Below are 22,681 nucleotides of genomic sequence, written 5' to 3'. Positions count from 1 at the left end.
TTTCAGAAGTACAGACAATCTTGGCACGAGAGAGGGAGAGAGAGAGGGAGTGAGTGAGAGAGAGAGCGAGTGAGTGCAAAGTAGGCACTGTAAAAGAGAGAGGGGCAGAGCTATAAGAAAAGAAAAGAGTGCAAAGACAGGGAAGGAGAGCTGTTTGCCTAAACCCTGTTGGCTTTCCCAGTGTGCGTATCCCAGTGTTGCTCAGTGAACCGTGCGGCGGACAGTGCCACTGTGTCTGTGTGTTGCTGTGTGTTGCTGTGGTTGTATTGAACTCTGCTCGCTGCTGACCAGTGGAGAGTGAAGAGAGGGAGGAGTGGGAGGAAGAACAGAGAGCCGGACGCCCTGTTGGTGGTGGGTTTGCCTGGCAGAGGCAATTTTCCATGATAGGTTTTGTAACCATGCTGGAAAACACAGGTGGAGCAAGAGCAGGTGAGTTTTTCAATGACGTTGTTGATGGAGCTCAGCTGGGTTTTGTTGTTAGTGGGCGTCCTTGTTTGAATTGGGAAAGGTTGACCAGGCACCCTTTGCCTTAAAATGTGACTTTATAAGCGTTTATTGTCAGTTACCATGTCATTCCTACTGCAAACAGCTGGTTTGTGTTGGTGTTTTTGCTCGGTAATGTTGTTTGCCGCTTTTGAGTGGTGCATGTGACAGAAATGTTTTAGCAGGATAGGATTATCATGCAATTATGGAATATATACACACTCAGGTTAAAGTGAAAGGGCTCCTCAAATCATCAAGACAGAGTTGTTATGTTTTTACCGACAGTGGGTGTGAGTTTGTCTCACTGTCTGTCTCTGTCTGGCTTTTCCAGATGCTAAAGTGACTAATCATTCAGAAACTACTAAATGTGCAATGGAAAGTGGTGACGGGAACACCGGTGAGTGACCTGCAGCTTTTTCTTTTTCTTTTTTGTTTACTGGACTGAAATCAGGATGTGCAGAGTTTTACCTCCTCATTCAACAGGTTTCAAATTCACAACCAAAATTAACATTTTTCTGCAGTACAAATCAGAAAAAGCTCTCTATTGTCCACCTTTTGGATTATTAACTCATTACAAAAAAAAAGACATGGCAGCTTTCCAAAATCCTTGTTAGCAGTCCTCTTTGTCACGTGAAGTGTTTACCTCACAGAGCAGTCTCCCTCACTTGAATGTCACACTAATTTGTCCCAGTGATTCTGCGATACCAATGATCAAACTGAGACTGAACGTCGTAGATTCAGTGCTTTTATATTCCTATTATGTAAGGCTGAATTAAGTAAATGTTAATTATTTTTGTGTAAGCCCATACTGTTAATATTTAATTATGTAAAATGTCTGCAGCTGTGAAATGACTTTGGATCAGGCTGTCACTTTTAAATATATGTTTTCCTTGCAACTGACAGCAGTTTGTTCTCCATAAGTATGCTAAGTAGTATAATTGAACCAATATCAGCGTAGATTATATTGCCAGTTAAACCACAATAATAATAATAATAATAATAATAATAACATCTTCTCTGTTCCTCTGACGGCACGTTTCATTAACTGTATTTTCGTCCTCAGGAATCCAAATCAATGGGTTCGACTTTCAGAGGCAGACGGTGCCAATCACTAATGCACACGCACAAGCCCTGCTCCAACAGGTAATGCATGATGCACACCATCACACACTTTAAGTCATTTTCTTGTCGTCCTAGTTTTGTGAAAGGAACAAATGTCTAAAGGATAATGTTTTTGTGTAGTGACACATCTTAATTGTAGTAGTGTATGAAATAAGGTCTGAAGTTTGAACGTAGGTATGCTCATATGCACTCACACATGCACAAGCAAGTTCATTTATGAGCCAGGCTCTCATTGTGTCGCTTGGCAACACGGCAGATTAATCAACCCTGTATGCTAATTAGCTGCTCTGCAGTTGCTCGGAAACAGATGGCAGAGAATATGCAAATCTATGCAGAATTTACATGCACTGCATAACAGTTATTTTAATTAGCATCTCAACTCTCCCCTCCCTTCCCATTCACTTTCCCTGTCTCTGAAGGCTGCAGCACATTTAAATAGCCACTTTCTCACTTCCTATTTAATTCAAATTCCTCTCCCTGCTCAAAGACTAAAGGCTCATTCTCAGAGAGCCGATCAGGTAGCACACATATTTCATTGTACAGTGTAGTGTTTTGCTTATTTTATTTAGACTGTTCCTTTTGGTCTGAATGCTTTCAAATTGCTTTAATTTAAAAACGTTTTGAAACTTGTTGTTTTCATAGTAACAGACATGACATGAAATTAAGAGACTACTTCATGCTGTCAACAATGCTCACTTACACCTGTAGGAAGGTTTCCTCTAAGCTTCCCTCTTTGCTTCACCTCCACTAGTCGAAGTCGGAAGACTCCAGTGCTCTTCCGACCTCCGTACAGCAGAGCGTATTGCCTCAAACCCAGCTAATGTTGGCCGGGGGACAGATTGCAGGAGTAAGTGACCTGTTGCCTCATTGCTTTGAGTTAAAAGAGTCGTAGCCATGCATCTGGGGCAACACCTCAACTTGATCAACCCTGGCTGAGGGATTGGGTGATGAAATGAGCGCTTGCCCTGATTCTGCGTCTGCCTGTTCATCCCCGTTGTTGTGAGACTATGTCCAAATTCTTCCATTACAGAAAATGTAAGGATGGGTTTGGACATAGCCTTGATGTGTCTGTACACTCGTGGTCAGGCCAACCACATGACACATTTCATATCCATCCATGTTCTCTCGGAGGCCGCACTGTAATGAAGAAGCTGCTATTATGCTATGCAGGAGTGAATGTTTACTGTGCATGTGGATTTGAGTTTGAACATGACATCAACATGCTCATTTGCACTTGTGCCTTTGATCAGCTGCATGTCTTCTCTCTGTCTGGGCTTTATATTAGTGTTGACACGATATTGACAGTTTCAATACTACTTTCATACCTTTTGTGAAAAGTTAAATTCAATAAGAAAATAAACTGTCAGTACTTTGAGCTAATGTATTTAGCATGATTTTGAATCCAATTCAAGGGTGTTTACACAAATTGGAATAATAAAGTAAAGCATTCGAACTAGACAGAGAAGTGCCGAGTTCATCACAGTGAACTGAAGCAGCTGTTGGCAACAGCATCAAAATTGCTGTCCACCTGTTGTTGGTAAGACTGGAGCAAGGCAGTGATGGATTACGATTTTATTTCATTGCACTTAATGAAGACGGAGTCCTATCCATGTCACGTGGCATGACACGTGCCATAAATCTTCGACGCAACACACACATTTTTGTAATATCCTGCTGAGTAGGGCTGCATAATATGAGGAATTTATGCAATAATGTTGAGCATCGTGATAAAGATAATACTTGTAATAAGTAAACAGATATTAAATTGTACTCGGTTCTTTCCAACATTCTTTTATCAAACAAACTAAACATTTCTCTTAAAATCCCTGAGTGCAATATCGCGATGACTTAAAAAAACAAAACAATATATTGTGCAGCCCTACTGCTGTAGTATTGTTGTAATGTTTTTGTTAGATATTAAACTTTTCATGGGTATCGAAGCCAAAACTCAAGTATCATGACAACACTAACCTAACCGATCTCTTTCGTAGAACATAAAACTGATTTGCCTAAACGCTACTTACTTTCTCTATCTTTCTGTTTCCCCTTTCTCTCTCTCTCTCTCTCTCTCTGACCTCCTATCACCACTGCATCCCTCTGTCTCTCTGTCTGTCTGCCCATCTTTGTCTCTCTCTCCTTCTCTCGGCTCTTCAGTTGACCCTGACCCCAGCGCAGCAGCAGATGTTGATCCAGCAGGCCCAAGCTCAACTCCTGGCTGCAGCCGTGCAGCATTCGGCGAACCAGCAGAACTGCACCACTGGGGCCAGCATCTCGGCCTCCGCAGCCACACCTATTACCCAGCTGCCCCTGTCACAGCCCATCCAGATCGCCTCTGTAAGATATGATCAACAATTTAGATGTGATGATAAAGACTTTGAGAGTCTGGACATTTTTGTTTTAGGTACCTCGAAAGAGCTTGAAAAGCACTTCGATGCTTTACTCTTTAAAAAGCTGTACCAACTTGCATTTTGTTTTAGTGGAACACTAAACCACAGTTGGTTTACAAAGCAGTACAGGACTTACAGAATATGTCATTTCAACTTGATTGGGAAACCCCATGAGAGGTTTAAAGCTGTATTATAGTAATAAATAAATGCTTGGCTTTATGAATGTCAAATAAGGGATTTGAATTAGTTTTTATTTTATTTTGTTAAGTGGACAATGTATTTTATCAGGAACATACTGTATCTTAATTGAACAATGGTTTCAAACAGAGAATACGTATGTTATAGATGAGGAGTCTGTTGTAGACCAACATATGACTTACTTTTTATTCTGATTACTCTTTTACTCCTTGAATCAGCCACTGATTTTTTTTCTGGGGTCAAATGAGCCAGCGTTCACTAACTAGATAATAGAAAAATAATAAATAAATAACTCACGTTTGGCTTCAGGCTATACAAACTATTATAAAGATAATTGTGCTGACTATCTGTGGTAATGTCTCAGCCACGATAATTGCTTTTAAGTCCATGACAGTACCTGAGGAACAGCACTGAACTATGTTACTGCTAATAACTAAATACAGGTTTGACATTGGTTGGTATATATTATTTATTGGCCTAATTGACATACCCTGATGATCATAGTCTGATGAGAAATATAATGAGTATGTATGTTTTCCAGTTGTACCAGTCTGAACCTGGGTGTGTTAGTTTATAGTCACTGACGCTGTGGAGATGTGCTGTGTTATAAACAGCAACTTTCTCTATTTGAATGCACTGATCATTCATTTGTCTTTTCTTTGGAAGCAGCTACAACCGCAGAATCTCAGTATGCCACAGTTTGTTCTGCTGCAGCCTGGCCACCCGATCGCCACACAGCTGCAGCCCACTCAGTTCATCATCTCACAGACACCGCACGGCCAACAGGGTGAGGGAAATACGTGCAGTGTTTGAGTTGCATGCAGAATTAAGAAAAGAGATGTATTCCAAGTATTGTTTTGTTATGAAAGCATACTTAAAAACAATACTTCACTCTGTAGGCATATTGCAAGCCCAGAGTCTTCTAACTCAACTACCTCAAAGCCAAGCTAACCTCCTGCCGACTCAAGCAAGCATCACCCTCGCAACTCAGGTTAGTTATACTGGCTGTGCTCACATATTTCCAGCTGTGATCCAGTTGTCACATCACATCACAAAGCCTCTCTCTCTCTCTCTCTCTCTCTCTCTCTCTCTCTCTCTCTCTCTCTCTCTCTCTCTCTCTCTCTCTCTCTCTCTCTCTCTCTCTCTCTCTCTCTCTCTCTCTATCTCTCTATATATATATATATATATATATGTATATATATATATATATATATATATATATATATATATATTAGATAGAGGTATATATATAATATAGATATATATATATATATATGAGATATATATATATATATATAGAGATGTATAGATATATATATATATAGGGAGAGGGAGAAGATAGATAGATAGGGATATATATGGGAGATGTATATAGAGAAGGGAGATATATATATAGATGTATAGGATAGATAGATAGGGAGATATAGTATAGTAGATAGAGAGATATAGATAGGGAGAGAGAGGAGAGAGAGAGGGAGAGAGAGAGGAGGGAGAGAGAGAGAGAGGGAGAGAGAGAGAGAGAGAGAGAGAGGGAGAGAGAGAGAGAGAGAGAGAGAGAGAGAGAGGGAGAGAGAGAGAGAGAGAGAGAGAGAGAGAGAGGGAGAGAGAGAGAGGGAGAGAGAGAGAGGGAGAGAGAGAGAGAGAGAGAGAGGGAGAAGAGAGAGGGAGAGAGAGAGATAGAGAGAGGGGAGAGAGGGAGAGAGGAGGGAGAGAGAGAGAGGGAGAGGAGAGAGAGAGAGGTTAGAGAGTAGGGAGAGAGAGAGAGAGAGAGATCTATATAGACAGACAGATATATATATAGAATCTATATATATATATATATATAATATAATATATATATATATATCTATATTTATATATATATATATTTATTTATTTATATATAAATATATCTAAATAAATATATATTTATTTATTTATTTATTTATATATATTTATTTATTTATATATATTTATTTATTTATATATATATATTTATTTATTTATTTATTTATTTATATTTGCTTGGTGCATTTGTCGCTGTCCTTTGTATTCTTTTACATTTCCTCTTGGCAGACTTCACATTAATAACAATTACATTTAATTAAATTCTTTCCTCTGCAGCCTGCCACTCCAACCCGCACAACAGCTGCCACCCCTATTTTGTCCCTAACCCACAGTCAGACACCAACCAAACGGTTGGATACTCCGACTCTGGAGGAGCCTAGCGATTTGGAGGAACTGGAACAGTTTGCCAAGACCTTCAAACAGAGGCGTATCAAACTGGGCTTCACACAGGTGTGTGTAACATTTACATAAATGTATTGTTCCTCTCAATGTGGAATTGGACAGGGCCGTTCTAGGGAGGGGCTTAGCAATTCATGTATTTATGTTTTGCCGATGAACATATTCTCACACTCAAATTCATAGTACGTATACTAACAATTAACTGAGCTACAGTGGTGTCTTGGATGTGGGTAAAATGCAGTGTTACATGTTTTCTCTCGCTCCCTCCTTCTCACCAGGGGGATGTTGGCCTGGCCATGGGGAAGCTGTACGGAAACGATTTCAGCCAAACTACCATTTCTCGCTTTGAGGCCTTGAATCTGAGCTTTAAGAACATGTGCAAACTCAAGCCATTGCTGGAGAAGTGGCTCAATGATGCAGGTTTGTTCTTCAACCCACCTGAACAAGTGGTACAGAAGCACATGGCATGAGGCATCGCTCTGCATATCTATTCTTTGTTTTCCACACATCAGTATTGGGCAAAGGGCAGCGTGGGTTGTGTTTCGTTACAGGACCTTGTCTTTACCTCTCTTCTCTTTGTGTCGGTGCTGTTTGTGCAGAGAACCTGACATCTGACCAGGCGCTGTCCAGCCCCAGTGCCCTGGGCTCCCCGGGCATGGGCATAGAGGGGATCAACCGCAGACGGAAGAAGAGGACTAGTATTGAGACCAACATCCGAGTGGCCTTAGAAAAGAGCTTTATAGAGGTTCGAAACTCATTTTCATGACTTTGTTTTTGTTGTTATTATTATTATAGCATCGGTGGTGGCAAAGGTAGGATTAGTCTTTGTATCAGCATTACTGTAAATGTTTTTATTCTCATTAATATTTTGATTATCTTAATTTAAAAATCTAAATCTCACCCAAGACTGACAGTTTAAAACACTCTCACACACACTCACTCACACACACTCGCACACTCTCACACACTCACACACTCACACACTCACACACTCTCACTCACACTCTCTCGCACTCACACTCTCACACACACACTCACACACTCACACACTCACACTCTCACACTCTCACTCTCACACTCTCACACTCACACTCTCACACTCTCACACTCTCACACTCACACACTCTCACTCTCACACACTCACACTCTCTCACTCTCACAAACTCACACACTCTCACTCACACTCTCTCGCACTCTCACTCTCACACACACACTCTCACTCACACTCTCACTCTCACTCTCACACACTCACTCTCTCACTCTCACACTCTCTCACTCACACTCTCACACTCTCACACTCTCACACACTCACACTCTCTCACTCTCACACCCACTCTCACAATCTCACTCTCACACTCTCTCACTCTCACCCTCACTCTCACACGCTCACTCTCACACTCTCTCACTCTCTCACTCACACTCTCACACTCTCTCACTCTCACACTCTCTCACACTCTCTCACTCTCACTATCTCACTCTCACAATCTCACAATCTCACAATCTCACTCTCACAATCTCAATCTCACTCTCACAATCTCACTCTCACAATCTCACTCTCACAATCTCACTCTCACAATCTCACTATCTCACTCTCACAATCTCACTCTCACAATCTCACAATCTCACTCTCACAATCTCAATCTCACTCTCACAATCTCAATCTCACTCTCACAATCTCACTCTCACTCTCACAATCTCTCTCACTCTCACTCACACAATCACTCTCACTCTCTCACTCTCACAATCTCACTCTCACAATCTCACTCTCACAATCTCACTCTCACAATCTCACTCTCACAATCTCACTCTCACACTCACACACTCACACTCTTACACTCTCACACACACACACACACACTCACACACTTTGTTCTCTTATTCACTATCTGTTTATTGTCTTCCTCGTATTGTTCTTAGTCTTTTCTCCTGGAATAAAAAAATAAACTCATATTCCTGAAGTTAATAATGATATAAGCAGAGAAATAAAGTTTTAGCTTTTACCATTTCATATTGAAATAGTAAAATATGTAAAGTCTTCACGTTAAACAGACAATAAGCTCCTCAGGGCTCACGGGGCGTCTCTGGCTTCTTTTGCCCTCTTCAAGCAGAACCAAAAACCTACCTCTGAAGAGATCACCATGATCGCTGACCAGCTCAACATGGAGAAGGAGGTGATCCGGGTCTGGTTCTGTAATCGCCGGCAGAAAGAGAAAAGGATTAACCCCCCCAGCAGCAACTGTGGAATCGGCACCGCCATCAAAACCATCTATACCCCCAGTAGCCCTTTGGTAAGGATGGACGCACCAGATGTGTTCAGTCTCTGTTCTGTTCCTGGATCAATTTGAGGATCAGTTACACTTTTTTTTGTTCCGTGGAAATACCAAAATATTCAATACGTTTATTTGTCGCTGTAGTTGAATGACACTCTTAACACAGGATCTCATTTAATCCTCCCTCTTATTCTGTTTCCCAGGTGGCCAGCACAGCAAGCCTTGTGAACAGCCCAACTATTAACACACCCACCACTCTGACTGTAAACCCAGTGATGCCTCTCACCAGCACCAGCGTCTCCAGTTTGTCTTTCGCAGGTGTGTATGGGTGTGCTTGACATGTGTGTGTTTGCCTTCATGAAAATGTGCATCTAATCACACAGTCAGTGATGTTGCCTGTACACATTAAAATCATAAAGGACACATTAATAATTTGTATTTATTGAATCACAACTTGTTTCACATAATATCTGACTCGTATCATATTTGGTTTGTATAATGTTTTATAAATTAAGTTTTTATATTCAATGAATTTAGTCATTATAACCATCTCGCATTAAACACAAGGTCAACGCTATAGTGTTATTAGGGACCCACTCGTATGACCACCTGTGGGGCCCGGGGGGCTCACACTACATTGAAGATCAGCATCACTGCATAATAATTGAATTTAAGGTTAACTTGTGTTTTGTTCCCCCCCCCCCCCCTCAAAGGCACGACAGTTGGAACAAACACGGCATCCGTCATCTCCACTGCACCTATATTTACTACAGCCAGTTCTCCATCTTTAAGCCCGTCGCCAACGACCATTCATTCCACGACTTCAGACAGTAAGGGGCACACCATCTTCACCCAGGCCCCGACATCCATGGCCACAACTTTAGGGCCGGGTCAGCTGATGCTGTCGGCCTCAGGGCTGTCGGCCTCAGGGCTGTCCGCGGCGCTGCAGGGGGCCCAGTTACCCAGCAGCTTTGCGGCTATGGCTGCTGCTGCTGCTGGGCTCAACCCAGGACTGATGGCCTCCTCCCAGTTTTCTCCGGGGTTAGTATACGTTCTGTTCAAGCATTGATGTAATGAATATTACGTCTGTGGAGTTTCAGGTGTCTTCTCTGTTCATCTAAATGATCCTCTGTGTGTGTGTGTGTGTGTGTGTGTGTCCAGCGGGGCCCTGCTCAGTCTGACTTCTGGTGGCCTTGGTGGTGCGCTGAGTCCTGCCCTCTTGAGCAACAGCACCTTGGCTACCATCCAAGGTGTCTATCAATGTTTGTATATTCAATTCTTCCTTTACAAGTATATCCATATTTGTCACACACTACACACTTAGTACAGTCCCAGTTTCATGGTATGTATGGAGCTGGGATTTTCCATCCTTGTTTGTATTGACAGCTCCGTTGCAGACGGGTCGGGATGTTTTACAGAGACAGAAAAGACGAGATAGAGAGCGGGCAAACTAGAAGCCCAAACTAACATTGTTTGCTCTGCAGAGCATGTCATGATGGTTACTTCTTGGATTGAAAGAACACGGCTATACCTCTCAGCGCACACACACATTGTGTGTACTGCTGACGGCTGAAAAGTGGTGACCGCTTAAGTCACATACTGGTGACCTACTTTAATCGAAAACCAGTATAATCGTTGGTAGCGTGACAGGGAGTCAGGAGGAAGAATGTAGTTTAAGGGTATTTGACCACAAAAATACCTTATAATAGTCTATAAATATATATTTATAATAGTCTATAAATATATATAATAGTCTATAAATATATATAATAGTCTATAAATATATATAATAGTCTATAAATATATATTTATAATAGTCTATAAATATATATTTATAATAGTCTATAAATATATATAATAGTCTATAAATATATATTTATAGACTATTATAAATATATATTTGATCATTCAGCTGTTTTGGAAACCTTGTGTATGGAGGCCCAAACCTGAATTATTAATAAATAAATAAAATGGCCAAAGACTTTTACAAAGAACAAAATAACATGTCTATAACACATTGTTTGTGTAATTTAAAGCAAAGATTTAATGAGCCCACAAGTCATTTGCATATTAAGAGAAAGAATAATTCGGACCCCGCCCATGAGGTTAATCGTGCTGAGAGATAATAAACAGTAAAAACATTTGATTCTTTTTACACCAAGTAAATTATTTGTATGTATTTACTTTGACAGTTGGAAGAAGTGTTCAGGTATTAAAATCCTAACACCAAACTATAAAAACAATATTCTGTTACAAGTGAAAGTCCTGCGTTGAACATTTTATTTAGATGAAAGTATATTTGCAAAGCTAGAAACATGAAATCTTCTTACATTACAAATAACTGAAATGATCAGAATCGTCTCCTCCCCTCGCTCTCCGTCTAATCACATCGTCTTTCCGTCTCCTCCGCAGCTCTGGCCTCGAGTCAGATCCCCATCACTTCTCTGGATGGCAACCTGCTGTTCACCAACGCTTCTGGCAACACGTCCAACCTTATGACCACGCCGCTCTTCCTCAACCCCCAGAACCTGTCGCTGCTCACCAGCAACCCCGTCAGCCTGCTGTCGGCCGGGGCGGGGGGGCTGCAGGTCACTTCAGATGCTCATCACCAAGCCACCACGGCCGCTGTGCCTGTGCAAGCCTCGACCATTACCACTGCCTCCAAGGCCCAGTGAAGCCAGGCAGGCTGCATCCTGAATTAACGCCCTATTTCTTATGTCGTGCACTACTCTTTTCACACCACGTAGGAAATAGGGAGGTCGTTTTAATATCGGCTCTGCACTTCACTAACCACCCCACATTCTTTACATTGTATCTATCATTATTTAATCCTTTTGCTGCCACCAAAAAGAAAACAACCTCAAGTGAGGTTGAGGTTGACTTTTTAATTTGTTTCTTGTCCTTTTTCTTTTTATGATTCTTGGATGTTTATTTTCCAACAAACAGTCGCCAGATGGACTCTGTTGTTGGCCTGCCGCTCCTCATGAACCTTGAAAAGTGACCAGGATGAAAAATCTCCTCGGCGCCATCAAGCTGTTCACATTTTGTGTGTATATATAGATAGATAGATATATATATATCTATCTATATATCTATATATAGATAGATATATATCCTCCTATTTCCAGGTCAGAATTTTCTCTGAAATACTTCTAACCAAAAACTTTAGAACTTTTCTCTTTTTAACATTCAAACTAAACTGATTTACTACTAATTTCACAATATTCATCATCACTAATGGGGATTTGTGTGTCACCCCATCTTTAATAATCTCTTTTGGGTTTTTTTGACAGGCCTGGACGTAAATCATATCAAAGTTATATTGTAGAGATTTGTTTTCCCTTTTTTTTGTTTTTTTTTACATTTTCAGAACTTTGTAAGTCTAATAAGTTAAAATTTAACAATTTTTAATCGTGGTTATAAGGCTTTAATAACAAGTAATAAGTGGCCGATATAAAGGTTATCATTGCTTTAAGGATCGGAGGGACAAGACGTGTCTCTCCGAGTCTCTCTTTCTGGAAACACTGAGTTTTACATTTTGCTGCGGTGGTAAAGTAGCTCCCGAGCTTTTGTAAAATCACCGTCTCGGTGCGGATTATAGACACTGATAGAAAATGACTGAACACATTGCGTTGAGAGCTTTATAAAGAGCTGCAGACATGCAGTCCCGTGTCTGATTTAAGGGTGATTTGTTTTGGATGGTGGTCTATTGGAAAACTGTACATTATGTTTGGAGTCAGAGGTAGAAAGTAGACGTCTGCATGTGTTGTCTACAGCAGGCAGATGCTGAGAGTTCAGTGACTGCATGATCCACAGGGCTCTGCGGCCGACCGATCTGTTGGGGAAGATTAGTCCGGGGGCATGGTCATCATATCAAATGTATGGTGGCGTCGGCTAGATGGGGGTTATTGTATTGTGATTTTGTTTAATTTTTTTTAATAGTAGTACCGTCGTATCTACTTGTGCACAGTATCTGTACCAAAAAACTGGATTGATGAGCTGCAGTCTGCCTGTTTTGGGAGGAATGAAATTCTGTCTTTTCTGTCTGCAGTCATTCGACTGGCTTACGTACTTTAAGATATACCAAAAATATTTGTTAAAATAATTGCTGTGTGTAGTCGGTGTAGCTTAGTCTAGTCAATATATTTATGAGTACAGAATTTCTCTTCATTGTCAACAGAATATAGAAATGCAATATTTTGATGATCATTTTCCAAAGATGACCGTTTTCTTTTCTTTTTTTGACAAAGTGTTTCATCGCTCAACTTTTTAATTGGCAGCACAACTGACCAAAAAGAGAGGTGTTGGCGGGTTGGGGCACGAGAAAGTAGTTTCTTTTTTACTCTTATCACCGGGGCCTCGCCCCTAACGCCTGATCGTGGTTATCTTTCAGCCATTTGATGGCTTTGGTTTCCTTTTCATCTGTATTGGCCATTTTGGTAGCAGTTTTGGACTTTTCTGGTTCTGTTGTTTGGTTTTGTACTAATATTCAGCCATAAAACAACAGCTTGAACCAAAGTGGTTTTCCTCAGTAGTTGCTGTGCTCTACTCTCCACACTGCTGACAAATTATTTCCCTCTTCTCCCGCCTCAGTCAATACCAGATATTCCTTATTTGGTGCCGCTAGATAAGGATCACAGAAACTTAGCTTTAACAACTTGCTGCTGAAACTCCTGGTGGAGTTGAGCTGTTTGAGAGGCCATGCTGTCCTATAGCTTTATGACTACACCCTGTGAAAATCAGGTCTGTGGTTTAGACCCTGCCGTCTGGAGGGCTCACTTATGTCAATGCTGAGATCGGATCATCAGTAACATACCACACTTCCTCTCAGCGCCGCCATTTTGAATCAGCATGCTATGAAACAATATGCTGCTCCCTAAATCTGTCCGTGGACTAATTTTTAAAACCTGCCAAATTATCTCACTCAACACAGTGTTGGGCTAAGTGCTGTTGTGTGCTTCACATTCAACTAAACCCCACATCAAAAGTAGCATTGTTCTGCTGCTTCCAAATAACAAAACCAATTACCACAGTGATGATTAAGTCGCTGAGACTGTAAGCAGTGAAGTCTGTCCATGTTATCCTCTTGTGTACTTCTTTTCTGTTGAATTACTTTGACTGAATATACCTCAGCAGCACTTAAACATAATGTTCACCTTTAGGCATTTCTGTGTATAGAACAGTGTAGAATGTATAAGTACTGTCTGGCTTGCCATTCAAAGTTTATACTGACGAACCATACATAGGAACAACATGAAAAGGACAACCTACTACTGCTATTTTCTAGAACTACTATTTATGGGGTATTTCCAGGTTTGAATATTATTTTGAGATCCTTCTTGCCAAAGTAAAAGCCTTTCTCTTTGCAGCTGGGCGGGTGTCTGGCTGCTCACGCTGCTGGCGTCTTTAAGGGACTCGGTCCTGATTCAGTGCTGTTTGTAGTTACTAAAGGGTTGAACATGTGCTAGCAAGATGAACCGGTTGCCATCGGCACCATAGGATGTTACTGAAATATTTATCTGAGGAAAGACTTAAGAATTAGAGAAACGATCTTTTCTTAACTCTATACATATAAATATATATATAAACACGTGTAAGATATTAATATTTTATATTTGAACCAGTATGTTATCAAGACTGAATGTAGTGTTTATCATGCTTACTCAAGAAAAAAAAGTCCCCTAAATCCTTCTTTTTATTATTGCGAAATAGCAATTATTATTATTATTATTTTTTATTTCTTTTGAAAACTGACGAGACCAAAAAATAAGAGAAGAAATCTGAGACCACGCCTCGGTTGTGCGTGAGTCGCTGACACCTGCGTCTGTCGTGTATCTGCGAGGAAGTGCTTGTACAGGCTGCCGACTGAAGCATCTGATCTTAATCTTTTAATAGAGTTCTTTGTTTTTGTTTGAGTCGTTGTGGACTTGATTTGTTGTGCTGTCTTTAACAATCATTTGATTTTTTTTAATTATATTTCTTTATGCCTTTTAATTGTTTTGTATAGTGTGAGAGGGCAAGATCACTGGCTTTCTTAGTTTGACAAAGAAGATTAACATTATCATTTATGCCTTATTGTTACGTAGAAGACATGAGCATTGTAGCATTGTTGTGTGAGTGTGTGTGCGTGTGTGTGTGTGTGTGTGTGTGTGTGTGAGAGAGAGAGAGAGAGTTGAGCATTGAGCTCACCTGGTGCATCGTTTTCACTGAAACAAAACGGTGCACTTTGGGCATTTTGGAGCGTGAGAAGATTATGTTGCTACCTATGTTTTTTTAGGTGCGACTCAGACAGGTTGAGGATACCTGTGAGAAAAGCTTTACTAATAATTCCAGCAGGTGTGTGTGTGTGTGTGTGTGTGTGTGTGTGTGTGTGTGTGTGTGTGTGTGTGTGTGAGAGAGAGTGAGTGTCTTATAAAGAGAGAATAGGGAGGGCAGTCTGCAAACCATTATGGTGCATTTTTTCCATCTTCCAGCGGGTTTTTGAGTGATTGGAATAAAAATAAATTTAAAAAATGCTGATACATATTTTTGTTTTGGTCCAGGGAGGGGTCTGATGAACTAAAGCGTTAAAGCAAGCCAGGTTATGGTTTCTAAAAGATACAACTACAGTTTTGGGTCATAGTAAGCCCGTTTCATCTACTAATGATCGTATCGACTGTCCGCTGATCTCTCCAGCTCTGCTTTAATGCTTTAGTTTCATTACGTGGTCCCCAGATTTCAAGATGCTCGCGTGGATCAGCCATGCATGGAGTCGCAGTTTGTCGACCCACCACACTGGTTTGCTGGTTTTTATCGTTGACAAAGGAAGTGTGGAGCACCAGTTAAGGCAAAAGGAGCTGTTGTATACCTCATTTCTAACTCAAGACTGAGTGAAACCTGCTTTAATCTACTTATGAAATAAAAAATATTTTAAAAATCACAAAAAAAAAGTTGAAAATACACAAACTTGTGTCCGTGGAGAAGCCCGCCTGTACCTGGACTTAGTGAAGGGTCGTGGCCACCACAAGGGGGAGACAGAATACATACCAGTACTCATGAATGTCTGCTGTTTTTATTTCACAATTTGGTGTTTTTATGCTGCACACTGGTGTATTTTTCAGCTTTTGATGGGAATGATTTGTTGTAACGTGAGATTTAAGTTTATTTTAGCGTATTCTATTCCTTTCACTGTCAGTTAAAAGTTACTTTTTGTTATATGAATAGACGACCCCTACACCTTTGAACACTTTAAGTTTGACAATCCTGTTTTTGTTTTGTTTTTCACTTTGACCAAGTACAGGTATGTATGTGTCTTCCCACATGACGGTGCGCTGTCGCAGCCCGCTCTCGCTTTCCTGTAGTACCAACGTTAACCAAAGACTTCTAACTTGATTGTATACGAACGACGCCCGTCTCTCGGCCCATCCCCGCCTAACTGCTCAGCATCAAATCCCGGCTGCACGCTCCCACCCGAGTCCTCGATTCATCTGCTTTTTATTGCATGCGAATGTGTGTCCGCCCCGGAAACACTCCGGCGTCCTGTCGGCGCGGCGGTTTCAGTGCCTGTGGGCGGGGATCGGAGGGGAGGGGCGGGGGGTTGAACAGGAGCTGAGCGGGCTTCTCCGACAGACACGAACCAATCTGGTGGTAGCTGGGTGATGTTTGTTAATACACACTGAGGGTTAATCCTGTGCACACTGTACATGCTCAGGACTCTGTATGTTTTGTCCGTTTGTTGCTATTATGTTCCCCCCTCCCCTCTTTCTCTATCTCTCAAGGACTGTGGTGAAAACGCTCTTCCTGCCTCTCACAGCGTGTCTGTCTCTTCATCACCCGTACACTGTATAGTCCCAGGACATTTACCCTGTTGTCTCCAGGAATACACATCCTGCAGTCGCTAAAGCTCACTGCTGTGTCCCTTCCCCCCCGCCCCTCTTCTGCTCCCTCCTTTGACATCGTCTCTTCACTACAGACTCTGATCAGCTGTGACACTATGCATCATGGTCCTGTCACTCTGCATGGACTGTGTCCCTCCGGCTCTGTCCGACGGACTTCAGTGACACTTTGTTTAATGCTTTACTCCGAGTGAGGTTGAAGGACCTCACAAGCGCTATCCCAAAGCAAAAATCCAAATATTTAACTTTTGACAAATGCAGATACCAAAGATATCTCTCTGTCCTGTGTCTTTCTCTGTTCTTCTCTCCCTTTCCACCCTGCAGCATGTGTATTAAGAGACAAACCCAGCACTGGCTTTAGTCCTAGCCGCAGTGATTCCAAAGCTTAGATGTATATTTTGGTATATTTCTGAGAAAAACTTGCGTGAAAAAGCGTCTGTTTCTCGTTTGTTTGTCGTAATCTCTTTTTTCTGTCACAGCATGGAACTAATTTCAGAACTGTCTTACTCTTGGTAGGTTAAAGATATAGTATTTTTGTATGTTTTTGGGTGTGTCATGTGTGTGTGATTTATCAGTTCACAGCCCAAGTGACCATGGCTTTCAACAAGATAAGAAAAATGAGAAGAAAAAAAAGAAAAAACGCCAACTATGTACATATTATGTCTGTGTATCTCCAGAACTGCATCCTGTAAAACATTTACTACTCACGATGGAAACCTTGGGCTCATCTAAAGGAACGTGTCCCTGATTTATTTTCTGTTTCTTATTCTGCAGTCTGATAATAATCGTCTTTCCAGGACTCTTAATGTAAAGAGTCCTGATTTCCATCACGGACAACAACACTGAGGGACACTGCTCCAATTTGACTACAAGGAAAAGAATACAACTAAAGAAACTGCCTCCAGGCATGGGGGGCGTAGAACTGAAAGGTTGTGTAGGAGTTTTAAGTATGTGAATCAGGATACAAAGTAGTTTTTTGATGCATTTGTCTGCTGTAATTTTGTTTGTTTTGTTTTTATACACATATAAAGATAATCTTTTACTGTAAATGTACAGTTCTCTTTTGTTGTAAACATCATTAAACCATTTTCCAAGTGTTTTGACATGTGCTTCGACTTTTATTGGTATTCACTCACACAATATACAGGAGCCATGCTCTTCCTATAGCGCCACTATAAGCTCTAAACGTACCTTTATAACTAAAAGCCTTCCTATTAGCTGCTACTGTACTTTGTGCTAAGCTAATTGATAAATGATAGCGTGCATTGTTAGCATTAGCATGTTAGCAACCACTGCTTACAGCCTCATAGTTGCTGTTAGATATGTAAATGTGAGAGTTTAGTCTCCGGCTCTAGGAGCTTGAAGTAGTTAATTATTTTCTTAATTCAATTTTCATTTTTGTTATTAGCTTTATTAAATGTAATATGAAAAAAAGGCTCATTACAATATAGTGGAAGGGGGATTTCTTTAAATTCACTTACAGCTAAGAAAATGCAAATCTTTGAGAAGCTCGAGAGCTTTTTGCTTGATGTATTATTAAAAAGATGAATTGATCATCCAAATACTCGCCCAATTGTCTTTGGATCAGTTTATTATGTAATTGTTTCAGATCTATTAGCAGTCTGTTGAAGGTGCAGGACTTCAGTGGGGAGACGGCGCAGGAGGAGATGATCCGTTGGAGAGCAGAGACTCATAGGGATCTTTATCCTGCACAGCTGGAGGCGACTGTAGAGGACAGACAGTTAAACATCTGTAACAATCAGACCCGCAGCTCTGCTGACGTCAGGGGTACTGCATGTACTTTGCCTTTTCATTAATCTGCATTCTTTTTTTAGATTAATCAATGTCAGAATAAAGTTCACCCCAGTTTCTCAAAGTCCGTTGTAATGTTTTTAATTTTGTCAGTTCAAAACCCAAAGATATTCAATTTGATATGATAAACAGAGAAAAGCAGAAAATCTCCATCTTTGAGACTTAATTAAAACAGTTTCTGACATCTTTGCATGAAAGATTAACATTCAAATAAATGATGAATATAGTTGGTGATATTGTTTCTGTTGATAAATATATATATTTATGTGTATATATATATATAAAAAATAATTGTATATGCAGCCCTATTGTATAAATAATGTGTACATCGTTAAAATAAAACATTAACACCTGTGGTGTGTTCTAAAACGAGACTTATTTAATGTACGACCTGCATGTATGTATTTCTACGCATTAGGGAGCTTTTGCTTAAAATACATGAAACCACGTTTCCTGTGGTTATAGCACAGGAAGTGGACAAAACATTTGCAAATGTTCTGAATATATTCTACAATTGTAGAAAGATTCTTTATTTTTTCAAATTAGAAGTGAAGCATCTTACCCCAGATTTCTTTTTCTTGCCAGCTTTTGCCTAGAAGAGATCAAATAATTAACAGTTTAGACCCCAGAACGAGAATGTGACCTTTAAAAGTCTCCAGCCACTTACTTTTCTTTTTGCTGGTTGAAGCACCTGGTAAGGATCAGAATCCGTTGGTCTGTCAAGCTCCTGGGGAAGAAAATGATAAATAAATATGTTTACGCTGAGCGGCAGAGTTTGAACATAAAGTGTTGAGTGAGCTCTTCTTACCTGGTAAATGCATTCTTCTTTCTATTTAGTGAGAAATACAAAAGAAGTGAAATGCACATCAAGCAGAAATACATGGAGCCTACTCGCATAAATAAACACAATATATAAGAAATAAGAAACATGGAGACTTACAGGCTCTCCAGCAGCCGCAGCTAGGAAGGAAAACTACACGGAAAGAGGGGAAAAGTATTTTAAATACATAAAATAACAAGTCTGCAACTTACTTCAGTGAGTTGCAGATTAATCGTGATAAACTTCCATCACAAGTTACAAGAGTCCAAACTTAGAACTGATTATTGTAATCTGTTGAGCAAAAATGTTAAGCTTCTTTAATGTGAGGATTTGTTACTTTTTTTGTTTTATATCATTATAAATTAATTAAATTGTTGTTTTGTCTGTTGGCCGGACGAAACAAGCAATGTTGAAAAACTGTAATTTACATTTTTTTTACTATTTTAGACAAATTGTATAGACAATTAATCGATTAATCTAATACAAAATTGTCAGATTAATTGATAAAAAATGTTTTTGTAAGCACAGGTTTAACATCTAAAAAGCCTTAACCAGAAGTATCGTGTGTTTTTGCGTGTTGAATGAATAATAAGTTATTAAAACGGTCAATAAGAAACCTTCACATTAATCGACTAGTTATCGCTTCCGGAGCCGTAACTCACTTTCTCTCTGAAGAAGAGCGCAGTGGCACCGATGCAGTAAACAATCAGGAACGCATCCAGGAAGTAGCAGATGACCGGCTCTGTGAAAAACATCTCTGCAGGAGAAAAGATGTCATGAATATTATATCTACAGACACTTCTGAGGGGTTTCAATATGTGTTATTGTGTTGCATGTTTCCTCCACTTCAGAAGAACATGTTCTTTTTAATCTGATGGATGTAACAGTTCCTTTAGCAGGTCCACATGTGTAAGTCTTTATGTAATAAGATGTAAGACATCTGATATTCAACTTATTATGAGTTCAAACAAACACTCCTTGTAGTTTCTGAGACATGTTCTTATCATACTATATTTAGTCTTTAGGAACTTCAGTACGTCCATGTGCACAAAGACTAAACATAGTATGATATATATAATATGTGCATTTAACCCCAGAGAGGAGAAATTGTAATTATTATTATTATTATTATATTATTATATGTATCGTTCTCTCGTCTTCTGCAGACCTGCAGTATGTGGGTGGTGGTGTGTAACTGTTGCGCCTCAGACTTTTGAAAAGGTCTAGAACAGGATGCTTGTTTTAAATACATGACATGACATACAGGACACCCACTCAGCAACATGGGATGGAAAATAGAAACATAGTGAAGCGCATGAGAGGATTGAGTAAGACCCCCTGAAACAGGAAATAACTACATATCTGCAGTTCGGTAGATTCAGAGTCTTCCTGTCAGGGAGATTGGCAGCTCTGAGGTTTTGAAGAAGCTCGTTTATCTCGCTGTGCGGTTGCAACAGAAGCCATGTTGTGAGAAAACGTTGCCAGTGGTGAGGATTCATTGAAGCTATCATCAAATCACATCGAGTAGAGTTGCTTCAGGATGTCACTTTTCTTCTAGTTTGAATTGAGTTTGATACTTAAAAGAAAGGCAAATTGTGCAATAACTGTTACTGTGTGTGTGTGTGTGTGTGTGTGTGTGTGTGTGTGTGTGTGTGTGTGTGTGTGTGTGTGTGTGAGCTCAGTTTTGTGTATTTAGTGTATAAATAAATATAATGAAATTACATTATGTTTTCACATTTATTATAAGACCATTTTGTTAATAGCCTGAGCTTATTAAATAGTAAACTAGTCTATAACTATTAGTCAAATAATAATAGAAATACATAAAATGTAAAAGAACAAGCAAATGCAAAATAAATAAATAAATGTTTTTAAAGGTTGTGGGGTTGTAATGATGCCTTCAGAGTCATTAACACACAATATTTATTACAATTATACATTTTACACACATGTTTTTGTAACGCACAGTACGTTTTTTTATTCCTATTTATGTAAATTGTTAACTTATTAAAATAATGTGTTGAAATTAAGTTCTGCCTGCATTTTGTTTTTTGTTTTTTTTTAAATAAAGTTGTGTGGGTTTGAACGATGCTCAGTTCACATTTAGTAGTTAAAGGAACAGTTTCACATTTTGAGAAATGCACTTTATTTTGTTTTTTTATAGTTAGATGAGAGTTTTTGATATAAAGTTCACGTCTGTTCTCTAAATATAAAACTACAACCAGCAGCCCGAGAGCTTCGCGGTATCAAACTTCTCATCGAACCATTAAAGGCCAAAACAAAGAGGAAACTGCTTTAATTAACGTACGTGCTGTATTTAATCAATGTTAAAGCTGCACACATTTCCTATTCAATATTTAGTGCATTTTGCATTTTGTATATAAAGCCAGATATCCGCAGTGTTTTTCCGCTGAGGGAGATTTAATGCAGCGGAAATTCACTTGTAGTGTTTTCACCCTCGGTATATTCTGGAGGGAGATTGTTTATTCATGCTTCCTTGTAATCCCCTCATCCCGATGGATCCGACTCAAACACATGACAGGACTTGAAAGTATTTTTTGATCATTTTGAAAATATATTTTTTTCCACTTCTACCACATAAAAAGGGAAAGTCTGAGAAACTTGAAATGCACACAAACTTCTGCTCATGCAAACGTCTCCAGTTATGGAGGGCATTAATGTACTTTTATGTAACACTGCCGAATTATAGTCAGACACATATAGATTTACCTTGACCAACACGGCTGAGTAAGAAGGGTAGCACAACCAAAGTGCCTCTTCAGTGTGCACATTTGAAGAGCAACACAAATGTTTATTCTCTGTGTCAGATTCAAGATTGTGTTTCATTTTATTTCTGTTTCCAGTGACCTAAATATAGACAACTGCTCTCATAACATTGAATGGAAAATGGAAATATTCTCTCGTGTCTTAATTCCATTACCTGGTAACAAAGCCTCCAACGCACTTTTTCCACAAGATAATGCTCTAATCTCATCTGTGACTCTTTTGCAACACAGGCATCACATGTTACCTCCCTATAGGTATTATTTTAAAGTCATCTCCACGGCTGAGTGCAGCCTGATCTCTCGACCTTCTGACCAGAGAACACGGGCCGTGTTACGGAAGATATCAGGACGTGAATACAATGCAATACAATGAGTCTCTTAACACCTACTGACTCTTTTCTTTCTCTTTTCTCTGGTGATATTGGTTTCCTTCATCACATATACAAACATTTATACAAATAGTTGTTTTGTATTTGAGGAACTCACCAGCAGAGGAAACAGGCAGGAACACTAACAGCACGAATACACCTGCCGCGTCCATGACTCTCCCTCCTCGTGTCTCTTTCTGTAGAAACAAGCTTTTCTTTCTGTCTTTCTGTCCTGGTTGTCTCTGCTTTACCTCACTCTTATTTTTCTGTGTTTACAGGAAGTGGCTGAACTGACAGCCTGCCAATGGACTGACACATTGGCTGTGTGAACTTCA

At 39.9% G+C, this 22,681-nt stretch overlaps 2 protein-coding genes across 14 annotated transcripts in view; one reads left to right on the top strand and one right to left on the bottom strand.

Moving 5' to 3' along the window:
• pou2f1b (POU class 2 homeobox 1b) overlaps positions 1–17,663 on the top strand; it is a 23,639-nt gene extending 5,976 nt beyond the window's left edge. The window contains exons 1-15 of one of the 13 annotated variants that reach the window (XM_029458628.1): positions 221–429; positions 815–880; positions 1,547–1,626; positions 2,357–2,452; positions 3,760–3,939; positions 4,857–4,977; positions 5,090–5,181; positions 6,294–6,467; positions 6,695–6,836; positions 7,007–7,161; positions 8,522–8,704; positions 8,890–9,004; positions 9,400–9,727; positions 9,848–9,936; positions 11,099–17,663. In XM_029458628.1, coding sequence (XP_029314488.1) covers positions 381–429; positions 815–880; positions 1,547–1,626; positions 2,357–2,452; positions 3,760–3,939; positions 4,857–4,977; positions 5,090–5,181; positions 6,294–6,467; positions 6,695–6,836; positions 7,007–7,161; positions 8,522–8,704; positions 8,890–9,004; positions 9,400–9,727; positions 9,848–9,936; positions 11,099–11,361 — 2,133 coding nt within the window. In that variant the 5' untranslated portion in view covers positions 221–380 and the 3' untranslated portion in view covers positions 11,362–17,663. Of the gene's footprint in view, positions 1–220; positions 430–814; positions 881–1,546; positions 1,627–2,356; positions 2,453–3,759; positions 3,940–4,856; positions 4,978–5,089; positions 5,182–6,293; positions 6,468–6,694; positions 6,837–7,006; positions 7,162–8,521; positions 8,705–8,889; positions 9,005–9,399; positions 9,728–9,847; positions 9,949–11,098 lie in introns of those variants that run through there. The other 12 variants (XM_029458635.1, XM_029458626.1, XM_029458627.1 and 9 more) reach the window with 12 other exon arrangements.
• On the bottom strand, positions 17,656–22,681 carry LOC115026056 (T-cell surface glycoprotein CD3 zeta chain-like). The gene is made up of 7 exons (XM_029458636.1): positions 22,465–22,681; positions 19,855–19,949; positions 19,313–19,345; positions 19,181–19,201; positions 19,040–19,099; positions 18,935–18,964; positions 17,656–18,285 (listed from the first exon to the last, which is right to left on the bottom strand). Exons 1-7 carry the CDS (start codon positions 22,517–22,519, stop codon positions 18,202–18,204), a joined length of 378 nt encoding a protein of 125 aa, XP_029314496.1. The 5' UTR covers positions 22,520–22,681; the 3' UTR covers positions 17,656–18,201.

This window comes from Cottoperca gobio, chromosome 21 (genome assembly GCF_900634415.1).
Source record: "Cottoperca gobio chromosome 21, fCotGob3.1, whole genome shotgun sequence".
NCBI classification, from domain to species: domain Eukaryota; kingdom Metazoa; phylum Chordata; class Actinopteri; order Perciformes; family Bovichtidae; genus Cottoperca; species Cottoperca gobio.
This window is presented reverse-complemented; position numbering and strand designations above follow the sequence as displayed.